The 16,240-nt window shown below is 31.2% G+C and overlaps 5 protein-coding genes and 1 non-coding gene across 11 annotated transcripts; 3 read left to right on the forward strand and 3 right to left on the reverse strand.

Annotated features, from left to right (window-relative positions):
* Positions 1-220: 220 nt before the first annotated feature.
* Positions 221-343, reverse strand: TRNAL-CAA (transfer RNA leucine (anticodon CAA)). Its single transcript has 2 exons — positions 306-343; positions 221-265 (listed from the first exon to the last, which is right to left on the reverse strand). It is a non-coding gene; the product is annotated as a tRNA-Leu (tRNA).
* A 340-nt stretch (positions 344-683) lies between these two features.
* On the reverse strand, positions 684-4,173 carry LOC118068437 (mitogen-activated protein kinase p38b-like). Of its 2 annotated transcripts, none has more exons than XM_035085843.1 (9): positions 3,921-4,173; positions 3,311-3,440; positions 3,173-3,231; positions 2,963-3,104; positions 2,731-2,893; positions 2,581-2,652; positions 1,734-1,813; positions 1,495-1,573; positions 684-1,428 (listed from the first exon to the last, which is right to left on the reverse strand). In XM_035085843.1, exons 1-9 carry the CDS (start codon positions 4,022-4,024, stop codon positions 1,175-1,177), a joined length of 1,083 nt encoding a protein of 360 aa, XP_034941734.1. In that variant the 5' UTR covers positions 4,025-4,173; the 3' UTR covers positions 684-1,174. The 2 variants fall into 2 exon arrangements, with proteins under 2 accessions (XP_034941734.1, XP_034941733.1); XM_035085842.1 differs by lacking the exon at positions 1,734-1,813 and adding an exon at positions 2,081-2,160 and having other exon boundaries at positions 3,921-4,172.
* A 335-nt stretch (positions 4,174-4,508) lies between these two features.
* On the forward strand, positions 4,509-6,587 carry Vha36-1 (V-type proton ATPase subunit Vha36-1). Its single transcript, XM_035085844.1, has 4 exons — positions 4,509-4,613; positions 4,967-5,084; positions 5,451-5,936; positions 6,006-6,587. The coding sequence occupies exons 1-4, from the start codon at positions 4,573-4,575 to the stop codon at positions 6,096-6,098; spliced, it is 738 nt and encodes a 245-aa protein (XP_034941735.1). The 5' UTR covers positions 4,509-4,572; the 3' UTR covers positions 6,099-6,587.
* Positions 6,588-6,701: 114 nt separating this feature from the next.
* Positions 6,702-8,431, forward strand: AANATL7 (Arylalkylamine N-acetyltransferase-like 7). 2 transcript variants are annotated; one of them, XR_004690512.1, is made up of 3 exons: positions 6,702-6,977; positions 7,133-7,548; positions 7,686-7,819. XR_004690512.1 is itself a non-coding variant. In XM_035085845.1 (3 exons), the coding sequence occupies exons 1-3, from the start codon at positions 6,765-6,767 to the stop codon at positions 7,842-7,844; spliced, it is 642 nt and encodes a 213-aa protein (XP_034941736.1). In that variant the 5' UTR covers positions 6,702-6,764; the 3' UTR covers positions 7,845-8,431. The 2 variants fall into 2 exon arrangements, 1 of the variants encoding a protein (XP_034941736.1); XM_035085845.1 differs by having other exon boundaries at positions 7,133-7,402; positions 7,686-8,431.
* Positions 8,432-8,434: 3 nt separating this feature from the next.
* Positions 8,435-10,068, reverse strand: LOC118068436 (zinc finger protein 622). Its single transcript, XM_035085841.1, has 2 exons — positions 9,754-10,068; positions 8,435-9,690 (listed from the first exon to the last, which is right to left on the reverse strand). The coding sequence occupies exon 2, from the start codon at positions 9,674-9,676 to the stop codon at positions 8,495-8,497; it is 1,182 nt and encodes a 393-aa protein (XP_034941732.1). The 5' UTR covers positions 9,677-9,690; positions 9,754-10,068; the 3' UTR covers positions 8,435-8,494.
* On the forward strand, positions 9,397-16,164 carry eIF5 (eukaryotic translation initiation factor 5). Of its 4 annotated transcripts, none has more exons than XM_035085838.1 (5): positions 9,397-9,531; positions 10,561-10,725; positions 13,849-15,625; positions 15,705-15,890; positions 15,968-16,164. In XM_035085838.1, the coding sequence occupies exons 3-5, from the start codon at positions 14,588-14,590 to the stop codon at positions 16,085-16,087; spliced, it is 1,344 nt and encodes a 447-aa protein (XP_034941729.1). In that variant the 5' UTR covers positions 9,397-9,531; positions 10,561-10,725; positions 13,849-14,587; the 3' UTR covers positions 16,088-16,164. The 4 variants fall into 4 exon arrangements, with proteins under 4 accessions (XP_034941729.1, XP_034941728.1, XP_034941731.1 ...); XM_035085837.1 differs by lacking the exon at positions 9,397-9,531 and adding an exon at positions 10,327-10,466; XM_035085840.1 differs by lacking the exons at positions 9,397-9,531; positions 10,561-10,725 and adding an exon at positions 10,834-10,984.
* Positions 16,165-16,240: the final 76 nt, after the last annotated feature.

The following is a 16,240-nucleotide window of genomic DNA, read 5'->3' on the forward strand; positions in this document are numbered from 1 at the left end:
CGCATGCGTTTTTATTTTACGTAATTGATGTCCTCTATTGTTTAATTCGCAAACTAATTTAAAAAAAAGCGGCATCCTACATTTTAAACTGATAAATATTTCATAAAATCTATTGCTAAATCACATTTAACGACTCAGAAAATGCATAGAAATCAATATAATCTTCATATTAATTTAATTATATGAAACTAGAGCAGTAAAATAGAAAAATAAAAAGTATTGTCAGAAGTGGGATTCGAACCCACGCCCTCAGAGAGGACCAGAACGCTCATATTTAACTCAGCCAAGCTGAGAAGGTTGAATACCTTGAGTCTGGCGCCTTAGACCGCTCGGCCATCCTGACATGAGAGCAAAAAACCAATTTTTACATGCCATTCTTACGCTGTTTTTAGCTAAAAATAATTGCAAAACAAGCGTTATTATCTTATTTTTACAATTGTCATCAATATAAATGACTTTAAAGACTCAAATCTATTATTATTAAAGCGATTAAACGTTTGTAATAAAAATGTAATAATAATTATTAAATAACGGTTGTATTAAAATGTAATAATAATTATTTACTCAACTAGTTTTTAAATATGTTAGTATTGGAGTAATAGAAAAAAATAAGAATACATTGCTATTTATTTTGTATAAAGCTATATTTAATAGGCCAGTGAAAATTATACAAACACATTATATCATAGATGAATTGTTTATTATCACGTATTTAAGCCCTATATTTCTAAAAAATATTTAGAAAAAAAAATGATAACAAAAAAATTATAATACTTAATTTTTCAGTATCATCTACAAAAGCAAATATATTCACTAAATGTGATGATTTAATTAGCTGATTAGTTTTGATAAATTAGTCTGTTATTTTTAAGCTGCTGTGGAGTATATAATATAGTATGTATGTTGTATTAGAATAAGGTATTTCAGTTACCTCCGACTAGAACTGTTAATGTAAAATGTAGTGTAATAAAAATATTTTTAAATATATTCAACCATTGTGTTTCTGGCAGATGAATAAAACATATAATTTATCTTATAAAAAAAATATATATGCGACTCTGGAAAAATAAGCTCACAATATTTTTCAATTTCAGTGTCCTAAAATGATATATCATATTTACAAGATTGTTATTTTCGATGTGTTAACTACTTTCTATATCACTTAAAATTATTATTATGCAGATGGATCGGTCGCTGCGGACGATGTTGGCAGTTGTTGAGGTATAAAATTGACAACTTCATGATAAATCAGTTCTTTCCATTTTTCAACGGGTAAATCCATGTCTTCGAAACTCTGATCATATGGAAGAGATAGTGGTTCGTCTGTTGGATCAGCATATTGAGCAAGATATGGATGAGCTAAAGCTTTTTCAGCAGTTATTCTCCTTTCAGCATCAAGCTCTAACATCAACTCCAATAATTCAATTGCTATAATTTAAATGAATAATTCAAACAGATTTCATTTTTCAATTAATAAAAAATTAAGTTACTTACCAAGCGGATTGGCTCCTCGAAAAACTTCTCTAAAGTTTTTCTTCTTAAGTGGTGGCAAACTTTGAATATAATTTTTAGCCTAAAATGATTAATGAGCAGTTAATTATCAATTTTATTAGAACAAAAATTTAACGCTGTGTTTACTATTGATTAATGGTGAGTGTTTTAATGAAACTGAATGAATGGGTTCAATTTCGATTTAATAATTGAAACAAAAACACTTTTGTATAATTAATTACCTCTTGACTGGTTATTTTGCTTATAGTCTCTTCTGAGGGAGTGCCACAAAGTACAAGTACTCGGGTTAGATGATCAACATCTGCACACGGTTAAGGTTTCACTCATTCCGATACAAAATGCGTTACATTTATTTTTGCAGTTAATTAAAAACTGTTACTTATTGAAAAATTAAACTAAAAACTAAAATATTTGATCAAAAAGCCCATGCGTTTTATTTATTTCAGCCTGTACGATCATTATTAGCATCTTTTCCTAACGATGAAGATGTTTAATTGTTTAACCATGCGTGTTTGTTTTGTCAGAAGCATTTTCTGATGTTAGGGGAGGAAACGTTAAGCACACTTACCGACTCAGATGATATTTTCTGCATAAACTCGTCTCGTGGAGTACCCAAGATTTCCATTATGAGGTTCAATTGGTGAATATCTGCTGTTGCTAAGGCTCCACTACAATATTTTGACATTTGTCATACTATCCAGCTTTACTTATCTATTTTTTAAGCTTTAATGCTCTATTCCTTTCATTAATTTGCGAATTTTATATTTATCAAGCTTTTGCAATAATTAACAAGCTTTTTAAAAGCTTATTAATTTAATTAAATTAAAGCGATAAAAAGCTATTATTTTTTTTGCAACTAATATTCAGAAGCAAAATAAATTATTTTTCGAGCAATGTAGACCCTTAGCAAAGAGCAATTTAAATGAAAATAATGTTATTCGTGATAAAAAATGTTTAGCAAAAAAAAAATAAAATAGCTAGGAAGTGATTAAAAGTATTAATTACTGAGGAATATATTTATAAAAAAGCTAATCTAAATAAAATTAGCAAAGTATAACAAAAGGATACGATCAGTGCCTGGAAAAAGTGTTCTTCCTGTGAGCAATTCGGCCATAATGCATCCAACCGACCAAATATCAACTGAAAACAAAATTAATTCAAACTTGTGTTTAAAGATGATATCATCGACAAAATAATTGCTTCGTTATTTTTATAAACCTGTTTGATTGTAATGCATCCAATTAAGCATAATTTCAGGTGCGCGATACCACCGTGTAGCTACATATCCAGTCATTTCATTTTCAGTTGGCCGGGCAAGCCCAAAATCTAGAATTTTTAACTCACAATCTTCATTTACAGCAATATTCGATGGCTTTAAGTCCTATAAATTATGTATAAAAATAATCAATATTGGCTTGTATAAATAATTTGTGAATTTTTAGATACTCACTCTGTGAATAATTCCCGCCGAGTGGATGTATTTTAAGCCCCTAAGTATTTGATAGACGAGAAATTGCACATGGTCATCTGAGAGTTTTTGTGTTCTAACTATATTATTAAGATCTGCACCCATTAAATGAGTCACTAGGTACCTTCAAAATTTAATAAATTATTATAAATATGTCAAGTAATTATTTAATAACTTTCTCCAAATACTAACAATTGTTGGAAGTCTTCAAGTGAAGTTGATGGATGAAAAACATCTAACAAACCAATGACCTAAGAAAAAAATAATTCATTTATTTTCTTCAATCTTTTTTAATTGGCATGATTGAGTGATATTGATTTACTCATTTACATTTTCATGATTCATATGTTTGAGCATACGTAATTCTCGATATGTTCTTTTAGCATGAACAGCTGATTGAAAGGGCCTGGCCAATTTTTTGATAGCCACTTTACGATTGGTTTGCGTGTCAACAGCAGAACTGGAAAGAAAATTTAAAATAGTTATTGTAGTACATTGATAAGCAATAGATTGTTCAATAGATCAGGGGAAAGGTAAATAATGAAAAAGTGTCAAGGTTGAAGACATTAATAACACTCTCTATACATTTGAAAGAAAACAAGGCCTTGAATGATATCAGACAGATTATAAGATTTAAGTACATTGATAGATAATATTTTTCAGGAAGAAATATACATTTTACAAACATAGATTTTATTGATAAGAAATAAAGTTACTTAAAATAAATTAGTGACAATTCACTAATCAAATGCCAAGAATAGACAACTAGTTAATTGTTGTAAGTGAGTTCGAGGATTGTTACGAACATGTCAAGGTTCTTAGAAGCTAAATTATTAATATTCGACTGACTAAACCATTGTAGAAATAGATATTATGCTAAGAATAACATTTGAAATTGAATTGTATGTGAAAAAGATAAAAATACAGATTTTATACATACCAAACTTGACCATAAGCACCAGATCCAACCGGAGTTAGCATCTGATAACGTTCAGGAACCTCCCATTCTGTTTTATTTATTTCAATTTTATGAAACTTGGTCATTTTTCACTAACAGATACTCAACGTTTATAGATAATGATTTAATTTTGCCAACAAAAAACTTGTCAAGTAGAATTAAACAGATTACCGGAGAATAAGATTTTCAAGTATTACGACCATTTCCAAATTCGGTGTGACTGCACAAATATACATATTGTTCAACCGATAAGAATGAGTTGTTTAAAAAGAGTTTCCATTTATCAACTATAGATTTCACATTTTTTTACTCAATGTTGATAAAATAGTATTAAACTAGTATCAATAGACATTTAAATGTAAAAATGACTCAAAATTAAATGTAACTTGAGAAAGAAAACACATTTAAGAAAATCAGTAAATTATCTTTCACAAAAAAATTAGGTTTGGTTATATTTATTTTTATTTCTACTTCTTTATTTTTTGATATTCTACAAGTATAAATATTTATCATGTTTGAATTATCTTATGGCGCCCGATTTATTGCCGCGCTTCATGTGACTTTTCTGTAACTTCCGGTTTACACAAGTCAGCTGATCTTTTTCATTCCTGTCTACTTGGCTCCTCTTGCAAACATGTCGGGGAAAGATAGACTTCCAATTTTTCCCTCTCGGGGGTAAGTATAGATGTTTTATCATTCTTCCAGTAAATCATTATAACGTCTTGATTGAATAGAAAATTTCAATATTATTTAACAACACCGTCTACCATACTTTTCAATGTTTACTCATCTGAAACGAATGGGTGTAACCCTTGATTTCACAGTTAAAAACAACAATTCATTATTTTTACTTGAAAATAAATACATAAATTCTGTATCTTTAAATATTAATAGAAATTTGAGTATAATAGTTTTTCTTGTACACTTTTATTTTTCCTTTCAATTTTTTAGATCAAGTGACAAATCATAAACATTAATAGACTTAATGATTCTTCTTTTGATATCATCTAACAATTTCAATGTTTCAGAGCTCAAATGTTGATGAAGTCAAGACTTCAAGGTGCTACTAAAGGCCATGGATTGCTGAAGAAAAAAGCAGACGCTTTACAAATGAGATTCAGAATGATACTTGGAAAAATTATTGAGGTATGTTCATAATTGAATTTGGAGTCAATAAATTTTTTACTTATGACATAAACTGTCAAATAGAATTTTGGTAATTATTTATAAGGCGGGACACAACCCTAATGCACTCCAAAAATTTTTCTATGCATTAACGAGCATTTTTTTTACATAAGAATGCGTACTATGTATAGATATTTAAAAAAAATTATGAATAAAATGCATTTATCCATTTTTAGATGGATAAACATGTCTCTATAATTTTAAAGTATATGCTTAAAGCCATCAATAAAAGTTCTTAATGCGTAGAAACATTTTTGGAGTCGATCAAGACTGGAGCCCTGTTTATAAATAATTTCTGATCATTTTTAATTATAAAAATTCTTATAGACAAAAACACTTATGGGAGAAGTTATGAAAGAAGCAACTTTTTCACTGGCTGAAGCTAAATTTGCCACTGGAGACTTTAACCAAGTAGTACTCCAAAACGTTACAAAAGCCCAAATAAAAATAAGATCCAAAAAGGATAATGTTGCCGGTGTAAATTTGCCAGTATTTGAATCATACCAAGATGGTACTGACACATATGAGCTAGCTGGTTTAGCTAGAGGTGGTCAGCAGCTTGCCAAGCTGAAGAAAAATTATCAGAAAGGTGTTAAGCTTCTTGTTGTCTTAGCTTCTCTTCAAACTAGCTTTGTCACTCTTGATGAAGTTATTAAAATCACTAACCGTCGTGTTAATGCCATTGAGCACGTTATTATTCCAAGGATCGAGAGGACTCTTGCATACATTATTTCAGAATTAGACGAACTTGAGAGAGAAGAATTCTACCGTCTCAAAAAAATTCAAGACAAGAAGAAGGCCATCAAAGAACAGGTAAGTATTTATAATTTATTATAGAAAAATCAATGGGTTCAGCACAATTAACTTTTAATCATTCCATAGGTGGAAGCTGATCTTGAAGAACTAATTGCTGCCGGTCATGATGTTGATGGTGCCAATATGTTGGATGAAGGAGACGAAGATCTTCTATTTTAAAAACTTGTAAATTTAATTTTCACGCACACAAGAAAATTTGTCGTGAAATAGACTTCAGCGTTAAAACGAGAGATCTTTATAAATTTGTTGAGTCTTTAATCGATATAGCTAATGACTCTTTAGCTTTCTCCTTTATAGACTCATAATATCAATTTTGTACAGTCAATTTCATATGATAACGCTGAAGAAATAATTTCTTGTTTGTAGAATTTTAAAAACTCCATTTATTTAATCGATCTAATCCTTACATGGTCTAAATTAATGAATATAATTGAAAAATATTTTATTAAATGTTATATTTTTTATTTAATTAAAAATGTACATTCAAGAGTGTCAAGTTGAATTGAACTCTTGGCATAAATATAAAAGTATCATTTTGTGAATATCACTCCGAAGCTTGCATGAGCGTATATGTATAGTATTATACTAAAAATATAAGGTATTATATGAAATACTATAAAGTTAAAATAAATGTTATAGTTCTATTAATTATGTCTTCAGATTATAAATCATATTATGATAAAATGAATTCCCTAAACTAGGTCAATCAATATAAAGCACTAAGCGCACTCAACAGCGATCCTATTCGTGAGGAAAACAAATCGTGCGCATGGAGAATCCGTCACAGTCTTTGTTCGACAACAAGTAACTGAGTTATATCTGAAAATGTGCTCCTCAGGATTCAATGTCGTTGCCATTCCAGAAACTCGTTTTAAAGAAGTTATTGAACATTTGAGATTTAATTTTTTTGCTGATGAACCTTTAAATTGTGCAGTAGGTCTTTGTCGAAAAGGAGAGTCGCATTTTGAATTAGAAAATCACTGCTTGGCTACTTTGAAACAAGGATATTCACGGATGCTTGTCACAGATGATGGAACGGTAATTATCAATTTATTTTCTATTTGATAACTATAATAAATTGATAAATTTCATTTTCATCTTATCGGTTCTACTAACTTTATCAATTGGTTTTCAATCTATATATATTTATGAGTTTATCTAGAAAGGTCGTTTAAACAAAATGTAAATTCTAGATAGGAGGTTTGGTGTTAAATGGAATATTGAAGAAAGGTGAACGTGAAGAAGCTTTTCGACGTCTTGAAAAAGTTGATGATGAAAAATTTAAAACAATTTTTGGATTGTTACATACATTGAATTCGGCAGTTAATCTGTTTACAACGCATTGTACTGATGAACTATTCGAATGTCGAATTCTTAGCGTAGATGAAAAATTTCGTGGCCAAGGACTTGCTAACACTCTTTTGAGTGATACTATAGAAGTGGCTAAAAAAGCTGGTTTCAAGGTACTCAACGAGTTGGTGTTGATACCTGCATGAATACTGTGTTCGGTGTAAAAATGTTGAAATTAAAATGAAAATTAATTGTCTTACCTATTTCAAAGAACCGTTTGTTTGAAGCATGCATCACTGTAAATGTTTTTAAACGCAAGGTATATTTTTTGTTAAATTCATTTTAGTTTACTTAATTATTTAATTATTAGCGTTAACATTTATATAATTTTATGATTGTTAAAAAATTAACAGTAAGTAATTATTCAGTTAATTGGTTTAATCATTTTAATTTCAGGTAATTAAAGCTGATGCAACAGGTATATATTCGCAGAAGGTATTCGAAAAACATGGTTTCCAGACTGAATTCAGAATACCTTACTCTGAAATTGATGAAAAGCTCAGACCTAAACCACCTCACAAGGAGTTAAAGCTGATGGTCTTGGATTTGCATTAAATTTCATAAAAAAAGGATATATCTAAATCCCACATATATGCATATAAGAGAATGCAGTAGTAAAAAAAAAATGAGTTTTGTTTTTGAAAGTCTGACAATAACAGCTCTCTAATATAAAAATAAATGTAAGAGTGAAAATTAATATATATATATTTTACAAAATAAGAGCTGCAAAATTATCTTCACATTTCAAAATCATGTTAATAATGATTTAAAATTACTGCCCTGTTACAATCTGTAAGTTATTCATACATTGAGTTCAACTGATACACACAATGAGCATATTAAAAAGAGAAGGCAAAAGTGAAAATGAAATAAAGATTATTTAAACCGCCATTATTGGTAGGTCTGAAATCATATTGCTATGAATGCAAAAGTAAAGTATTTAACAGCTACCGTCCATTGGTGGCAACGATACTGTAATTTATCGTACAAATCTTATGATGGGTCCAGTAACGTCCAAAAAAGCACAAAATATTAAAGTTATACTATACGCAGTATTTTTGTTGTTACCTGACAATATAATTACAAATATTGATATTAATGTTTCATTTTGTAAAATATCCACACTCAAAGAATAAATAGTCGAGTTTATTAAATAGTTCTGATTTATTACTGTATGTAAATAAACAAAAATACATAATATAAGTTTAAAAGTTAACTTGTCGACGGAAATGGTGTTGCAGTTTGTTAGCTTTGATTTGTAATTGAACAGAATATTTAGCTTGTATTCTTTGCATGTATCTGATATCCTTGATTTTCTTTAAGACCGTCTCCTTTTGAATCTCAGGAGGTAAAAGAGCTCGATACTGGCAAAGAATTTGACGTATCTTGTCATTTTTAGAAATGGCAACTGCTCTAGTAGGATTTAAGTGCTGTTTATAATATCTCATCAACGACCTGTGGCCGATCACATTACCAGAAGGTAAGACTAACTGATAATCATCCCCATCTAATTCAGTGATATCTATCTCTTCATCGGCATCGTGCTCTTCAGCGTCTGGATAACTTGAGGAGTAATCATAAAAATCAGCATATTCTAATAAGGCTTCCCCTTCATGGAGCATTTTACAATGGCCTTTATCAATCATGTGATTTCTAGTAGCTTCAACACTCTGAAAGGCTTTGCCTTTGTCATTGCACCAAAGACAAACATAACCTGCAAATATCTTCTCTCCTAAGTATTCTAATAAACCTTTAACATTTGTACAATATTCTGGATCAGGTATGAAAAATGAATGAGCATCTGTCATGTGCTTTAAATTCTTTTCCATTGATCTACTTTGATGATTGCAAAATAGACAAATGTTATTTTTTACTAAATTGTCAGTATCTTCTAACCATTCGTCAGAATCTACTGATTCTATTGACATAGTTTCAGACTCGATCTCAACATCAACAGCAGAATATTTATAATTTTTCTTGGAAATTCTGGAACTTTTTGATAAGTGGCTACCACTTGATATAGAATTAGTATCTGACTCATAAAATTGTGGAATGATGACGTTATTTCGTAAACAATTTTCCTTATGTTTTTTAGACATTACATGATTATCATGTTGAGCACTACTACTAAAACTTTTCTTACATACTTTACATTTTAAACTAGCTCGGCCGTATTTTTGTGCAGGAAGTTGCTCCCTTTGGATTATCAATTTTTTTTGGAACTCTTCTACTGTAACTGGAGGTAATTCAACTACCTTTCTTTTCAAATTATATCTATGCCAATCTGATTTATAATGTTGCCTTTGAATTTCGGAGTCTTTAAAAGCTACTCTACATGCAATGCAAGTATAAAGTAAATTTCCAGTTGTTTCCGTTTCTGTTTCCATTTTATATTTCTTTGCTAAAATTAAAATAAATTAGTAAATAAATTATTCATGTATGTAAAACATATTTTATAATTTACCTGTTAGCAGTGATGGTGCAATAGATCTGATATCCCAATCAACACTCTTGATCACGTGTTCAATCTTCAAGATTATACAAAAAAATGTTTTAAAAAGCAATTGTAATTTAATTTGACCTTCAACTAATAGCTCTCTAAATAGATTATTGCTCTCAATTTATGGATTATGATAATAAAATTTAAAACTAATTAAAACTAGAAAATACTATGATGACGACTATACTAAATTGATATCGGAACAGGAGTGCGCAGAAGTAGTAAAAAATAGCTCCATGTGGTCAGCAACGGTTCGATATATCTCGTACAACTCGATTTTCACAGGGCCGTATTTCGTTTTGCGCTTTCCCCCTAATATTTTTCCTACCACATTCTTCTATATCTTTATACATTTAAAGATCAAAAAGAAGTGATTAGTTTATCTTAATGCTTATTTTTTAAAAATTTTAAAAAATTTAGCAATATTTGATCTGTTGTATGTGAAATAGTAACTTTTATCTTTGATAAACGAAACAACGTCAGTGGGGTTATTGAGCAATAACCTCCATTTAACACTCCATCACTGTTCATCCTTGTTCGCAGTTGCATTCAGGCGATAGTCGTGTTACAAGCCGGAACATTTCACAGTGAATTATCGTAAAAATCACATTTACATTGCGAATAATACAGCAAAAGTGATATTGGCAATACGTTTTGTGTTTATTTTACATAATTAGGTAAATTTGGATTTGAAAAAATCATTCAATATTGCGTTATGGGGTCGCTTCGAGCTTTATCTCTACATGTATATACTTTGGGTTATTATTTCAGGTAACCCAGCAGCGAGAAATCGCAAGACAAGATCAGGGTGCTCTCGTGAGGGCCATCCATCTGTCCCAATTTTTACCCAACACGGGTCATCTCTGAATTTTCACGCTAGAAGGCGGCCGTCCAGAAGGGCGTTACCATTTTATATGACTTTTCTTCGACGACAAGGTGAGCTGATATTTAGATTATCACAACATTCGAGTGTTTCCTCTTTACCAGCTGTTCGATTAATTTCACGCCCTCCCTGTTGTTAGGATAATTTTAGCAAACTTACCAGCCATTTTGGTGATCGTCGCGTGTACAATCTACTTGTAATTCCTATTCGATTAATTTCTTATCTTTCATCATTTTATCACATTTCATCATCATTCTGCAAAATTATTTATTATTATTTTATGTAAATTACCAATACCAGTAAAAACAAACGGTTAGTTATTAGCCTATTCAATGTGATTTAACGATTGATAACGTTTTAATTGAATTTTAAAATAGCATTCCGTACTTACATATTGTATATTCAAAAATTTAATCAATGTTATCACAACATTGTTTTATTTTGTATTGAATTTAATCTAATCTAAGTATGTGCATGTCGAGTGTCAACATTGAAAAAGGAAGTGCATGAAAAAATATTGCATATCAATAATTTTATTTTTCTGGGTCTGTATGTATTAAATTAATATATTGTGAATATTACTTTATATTCTCTTAATGCGACTGTATTTATCAATTTAATTTGATAAAATATCAATGAATATATATTATTAAGCCTTTCAAGAGTAGTTAAACCAGTTCAGAGACTTCCAATTGTATTCAAAATAAAATATATATTTCTGGATGCGGAAGAACTGTGACCCCATTGGAATCTACTGAAAAATAAAATAAAGCTCAACGTTTTACGATCTAAATAGCTTTTACTATTATAAATAAACCGATATAAATTCCATTCTATTATTTTATTTCATTCAATCAACCATATTATAATAGAAATTAATCATTTTCTAAAATAAAGTTTGGTAAAGTTGAATATTTATCAACTCAGTCATTAAATATATATCATCATTTACAATTATGCGAGTTTGAATAGTTCAATAAACGCTGAAATACATTGTTGCGAATTTCTTGATGTTAATCTTAGAAGGGGTAATTTGGCAGTTAAACTTTCAACATCATGATCATAAACCTAGATCATTCGTTGATGAGATGAGTCATCTTGACACTTTATAAAATCAGGGAATTGCGGAACGAGGCCTACTATAGATCTCAAGAGGCAAAATACTGTTGGTAATCGGATATCTCAAGTCATTTAATTCATCAGCACTGTCTGGTAGATAAGGGTTGGTGCACTGCGCATTCACGATCAATAATCAAGGGGTGAAACCACGATCTAGTTGTTTTATCACAGTGGATTGTGCGCGCCACTTAACGCCTGCGCAAGAGTATAAGCAAAAGAGAGTCAGTAGCAGCAACATTGGTGGATTTCTCGCCAACGTAATCTGGGATTGGAGCCTATACACAGTCTACCTATTTACCTTAGTATCGCTTCACATCTCTCTCACACCGTTCGATTTTTTCTCTGTCTCCTGCCTCTACGTGTCCCATCGCGCATCCACCTTGAAGGAGAGGACGTTTGTCTTTAGGATAGAACAGTTGCTTCTTTACGAATTTAAAGAATTGATTGAGAAAGCAAGAAGGTGCTGAAAATCAGAGGAAGATCAGAAGAGAGGTGAGGACCAACTGGTCCTTAGATTAATCATCAACAGCATCGAAAGTTAGGAGACCAAATCACGACTTATGCGTCTACGCCGAGCAGGTAAATTTAAAGTAGTGTAGTAGGTAAAGTAAACCTGACTACTGATAAAATTCTATTAATTACTCTCTAACGGTTTAATTATCAATACTTTGAATATACTTGTGTTAAGTGAAATAGATTGTTGGAATAGAAACTTGTATTTATCAAGAAAATGATTTTATTGTTTTTCGACAAGGGTAATAAAATATTATTTTATGATAATTTATATCTGTGTGAATGTTCAAGGTTGTTATGTTTATATTATAATGATGTATTTTGTTGTTTATTGTTCTAAAGATAGTCAACGCCCTTATGATCGATAGTCAAGGGAAATAACGAACAAAAATCATCAGCACACATGACCGACATTTCTATATACTCCCTTGGTCAGCACCGATAATTGCGCATAACCGTGTCTTATATTTTCGCTTCTGCGACACATTAGTACTCACTTGATAGCTTCAAAGGGAATCATTATAAATAGTTCCGTAGATTGTTATTAAAGTTTATAGGCATGTAACTTTCAAACAAATATTTGTAATTCCTTTGATTAATCAAAAATTCTTTGGAACATAAATTCAATGCCAATTTAACTTTAAATATGAATTATGGATTTTTTTCATATGACTTTTATGTAAATAATTCAAGGATCCACTAAGTCAACATTCATAAAAGTATGAATTTTAATAGATAGCTAACGGTAGACAAGCATCATTTAGCACAGGGTACATTCAGATAAAGCTATTGATCTTGTGTATATATTAAAATTCTTGTTGTTTAAAAGACGTACTATAATGAATGTTGGTCATTAAAGTAACATATAATTGATTTTTCTGCAGCTATGTACCAACATAATGATCAATAACTATGACTATTAATCAAATTCTGCCATAAATTCTGCTACTGTACAGTTCTATCAAACAATATTTTCTTTTTAGTTCCATTTAATTATTAGCTTTTTTTAGCACTTATGCCAATGTTTGAAATAGTCTTTCATTGTATATTTGAAAGCTTAATCTTATTTACCAGTAGTATTACTTGACTCGTTGTAAGGATTGTATAACCAATAAAATGCATGTTTAATGTTATGTGTGACAACTTTCTCTGCATGTGTAAGTTATATCGAGTTGTATCCTTTCATTGACATGAAAACATTGATTAAAGTACTCTCTTTTCTTCTCATACATAATATCTTGACATAAAACAAATGAATTGATTTTTTATACCTATATTCATTTAAAAGAGTTGACAGTTAGGTAAAATTAACTCACTTTAATCGCCAGAAAAAATAAATCCCCGTTATCATGTACCTCGAACTAGATCTTGAGAAAAAGCTAAATTTAAATGATATACGAATTTTTTGTGGCGGGCATAATGTCCGTGCCACATTAAAAGTTTAAGTGAATATTTTTAAAAGAGATATTAATCGACAGCTAAAGAGAAAGCATTTACTTTTGAAAAAAAGATATTTATAATAATGATTAATATTTTTATTGCAGAAACATTCAGGATATCATCATCCAGAGGGAAAGGATCTGTTTGCAGCAAAGGCGGTGGTGGTAAGACACTGTCCAGACATCGTAGAGCTGACAGCACAATAATATCTCACGCTTGGAGTAATCGGTCATCACGTGGGTTTCTTGGGTCGAGGTTATCGACGTGGTGTTTGGAAATTCTTAAAGACAAGAGATACGGACCAGCAGCGTGTATGATCATTGAAAACTATCCCCCTCTGCCCACAAGAACGAGGCATAACTCCAATCAAGATACCACCCAACGTTTAAATCATTTAGTCCTGCCTAAGCACAGGACCTCAAAATTTTCCAGTAATAGACATCGAAAATTACAACCTTTTAGGGAAACGTGACTGTCATCATTGGGTAGTGCGGCCAACGAAACCGCAAACAACAAGAATCACCCTGTCTCGACACGTATTACGCTACCAACGGGTAGCAACACCCGAGTGCGATCGTTTAATAGCGGTCAAACTGACGCTTGGAAGCGATACGAAAGGAAAAGACGTTGGAAAAACGAGGACTAAAACTCTACCAACTTGAGCAAGTGCCCTATTAAGGGGAAATATAAGTGGAAATTAAGCGTCATAAAGAAAGAGAAAAGACCAAGGATCAAAGGTCCTTGGCCTGTGCCAAATTTTCGCAACGACGTCGTTACAGAATATTAAATTGTTTAAAAGAGTACTTCATTGTTATTGGATCAAGTTAAAAGTAAATTATCATCATGGGCAGTGTCAACGTCAATCGGAACGTCAGCGATGCGTTCTATCGCTACAAAATGCCACGCATTCAAGCTAAAGTTGAAGGCAAAGGTAATGGAATTAAAACTGTTATTGTTAATATGGTAGATGTTGCTAAGGCTATTGGACGACCTGCTACCTATCCTACCAAGTATTTTGGATGTGAGCTTGGAGCGCAAACTCAATTTGATTTTAAGAATGAAAGATTTATTGTAAATGGGTCTCATGAAGCAAATAAACTTCAAGATTTGCTTGATGGATTTATTCGTAAGTATGTACTGTGTCCAGCTTGCGATAATCCTGAAACTGAATTAATAGTCAGCGCTAAGAAAGGAACCATATCTCAAGGATGTAAAGCTTGTGGACATCATGGTCTACTTGAGAGTAATCATAAACTCAATACATACATTCTGAAAAATCCTCCGAGTTTGAATCCAGCTGCTCAAGGAAGTTCTCTAACTGAAGGTAAACGTGGTAAACGTTCTAAAAAGGCAAATGGAGATACTGCAAATGGTGATCGTTCTGGTTCACCTGAAAATGAAACTAATACTACTGACATCGTTGTTGAAGCACCAGAAATAATAGCTAAAGATGAAGATGATGATTATGACGCTAAATGGGCTGTTGACGTCTCTGAGGAAGCTGTTAGAGCACGTCTTCAAGATCTCACTGACGGCGCTAAAGGTATGACTATTAGTGAAGATTTGGACAAATCTGAAAAAGAACGCATGGATATTTTCTATAAGCTTGTTAAATGTCGTCGTGACGCTGGTCAACTTGATAATCACAAAGAACTTGTTAGTGAAGCTGAACGACTTGAAATTAAGACTAAGGCACCATTAGTCCTTGCTGAATTGTTATTTGATCAGGGCATTGCTGCTCAAGTTAAAAAATACCGAGTTCTCTTGTTACGTTTTACTCATGGAGACATTAAGGCACAAAAATACTTGATTCGTGGTATCGAGCAAATCATTGCTTTACATAAAGACACTCTCATGCCGAAGGTTCCTGGCATACTGAAGGTAATTTTTTTATTATTTATTAACATCTATTATCTCGTATATAATGAAGGTGTATATTTATTATGTTTATAATTTACAGCTGTTTTATGACTATGATATCTTGGAAGAGAAAGCTTTGTTTGACTGGGCTAGCAAAGTAAGCAAGAAATATGTTTCGAAAGATTTGTCTCAAGAGATTCATGATAAAGCTGCTCCATTTATTACTTGGCTTAAAGAAGCTGAAGAAGAGGAATCTGAATGTGAGGACGATGATGATGATTTAGAGGTGAGTTTTTTAAGGCTTTTTATCACTAAAGTACGTACTCATTGTGTATTATTATTGATCTATAAATATACTTTTAGATTGAATATGACGACCGAGCTAAACAACCACTTAAACAACAACAGCAGCAGACAATTCAAACGTCTAAAAAACTTGCCGAAGATGATATTGAAGATGAAGTTGACATCGATGCCATTTAAAGATTTATTATATCAGCAACATTGATGGATTTTTTAAAAGTTATATTAAAGCGATAAACAAACTTATAAAACTTTAATAATCGTCAATCTGACCCACGATTTTTCCTGTTTCAATAATTAAGAATAATTACAATTGGCAGCTGAAAAATATGT

This window comes from Chelonus insularis, unplaced genomic scaffold, assembly GCF_013357705.1.
Source record: "Chelonus insularis isolate UGA/USDA-ARS -01 unplaced genomic scaffold, ASM1335770v1 contig_3_pilon, whole genome shotgun sequence".
Taxonomy (NCBI): Eukaryota; Metazoa; Arthropoda; class Insecta; order Hymenoptera; family Braconidae; genus Chelonus; species Chelonus insularis.

Coding starts and splice junctions, on each gene's coding strand:
- eIF5 (XM_035085838.1), top strand. CDS start 14,588: ATGGGCAGTGTCAACGTCAATCGGAACGTCAGCGATGCGTTCTATCGC. Junction 15,626..15,704: donor AGGTTCCTGGCATACTGAAG/GTAATTTTTTTA, acceptor TATAATTTACAG/CTGTTTTATGACTATGATAT. Junction 15,891..15,967: donor ACGATGATGATGATTTAGAG/GTGAGTTTTTTA, acceptor ATATACTTTTAG/ATTGAATATGACGACCGAGC.
- AANATL7 (XM_035085845.1), top strand. CDS start 6,765: ATGTGCTCCTCAGGATTCAATGTCGTTGCCATTCCAGAAACTCGTTTT. Junction 6,978..7,132: donor TTGTCACAGATGATGGAACG/GTAATTATCAAT, acceptor TGTAAATTCTAG/ATAGGAGGTTTGGTGTTAAA. Junction 7,403..7,685: donor CTAAAAAAGCTGGTTTCAAG/GTACTCAACGAG, acceptor TTTTAATTTCAG/GTAATTAAAGCTGATGCAAC.
- LOC118068436 (XM_035085841.1), bottom strand. CDS start 9,676: ATGGAAACAGAAACGGAAACAACTGGAAATTTACTTTATACTTGCATT.
- Vha36-1 (XM_035085844.1), top strand. CDS start 4,573: ATGTCGGGGAAAGATAGACTTCCAATTTTTCCCTCTCGGGG. Junction 5,085..5,450: donor TACTTGGAAAAATTATTGAG/GTATGTTCATAA, acceptor AAATTCTTATAG/ACAAAAACACTTATGGGAGA. Junction 5,937..6,005: donor AGAAGGCCATCAAAGAACAG/GTAAGTATTTAT, acceptor ATCATTCCATAG/GTGGAAGCTGATCTTGAAGA.
- LOC118068437 (XM_035085843.1), bottom strand. CDS start 4,024: ATGACCAAGTTTCATAAAATTGAAATAAATAAAACAGAATGGGAGGTT. Junction 2,653..2,730: donor GATGCATTACAATCAAACAG/GTTTATAAAAAT, acceptor TTTTGTTTTCAG/TTGATATTTGGTCGGTTGGA. Junction 1,814..2,580: donor ACTTTTTCCAGGCACTGATC/GTATCCTTTTGT, acceptor AACCGTGTGCAG/ATGTTGATCATCTAACCCGA.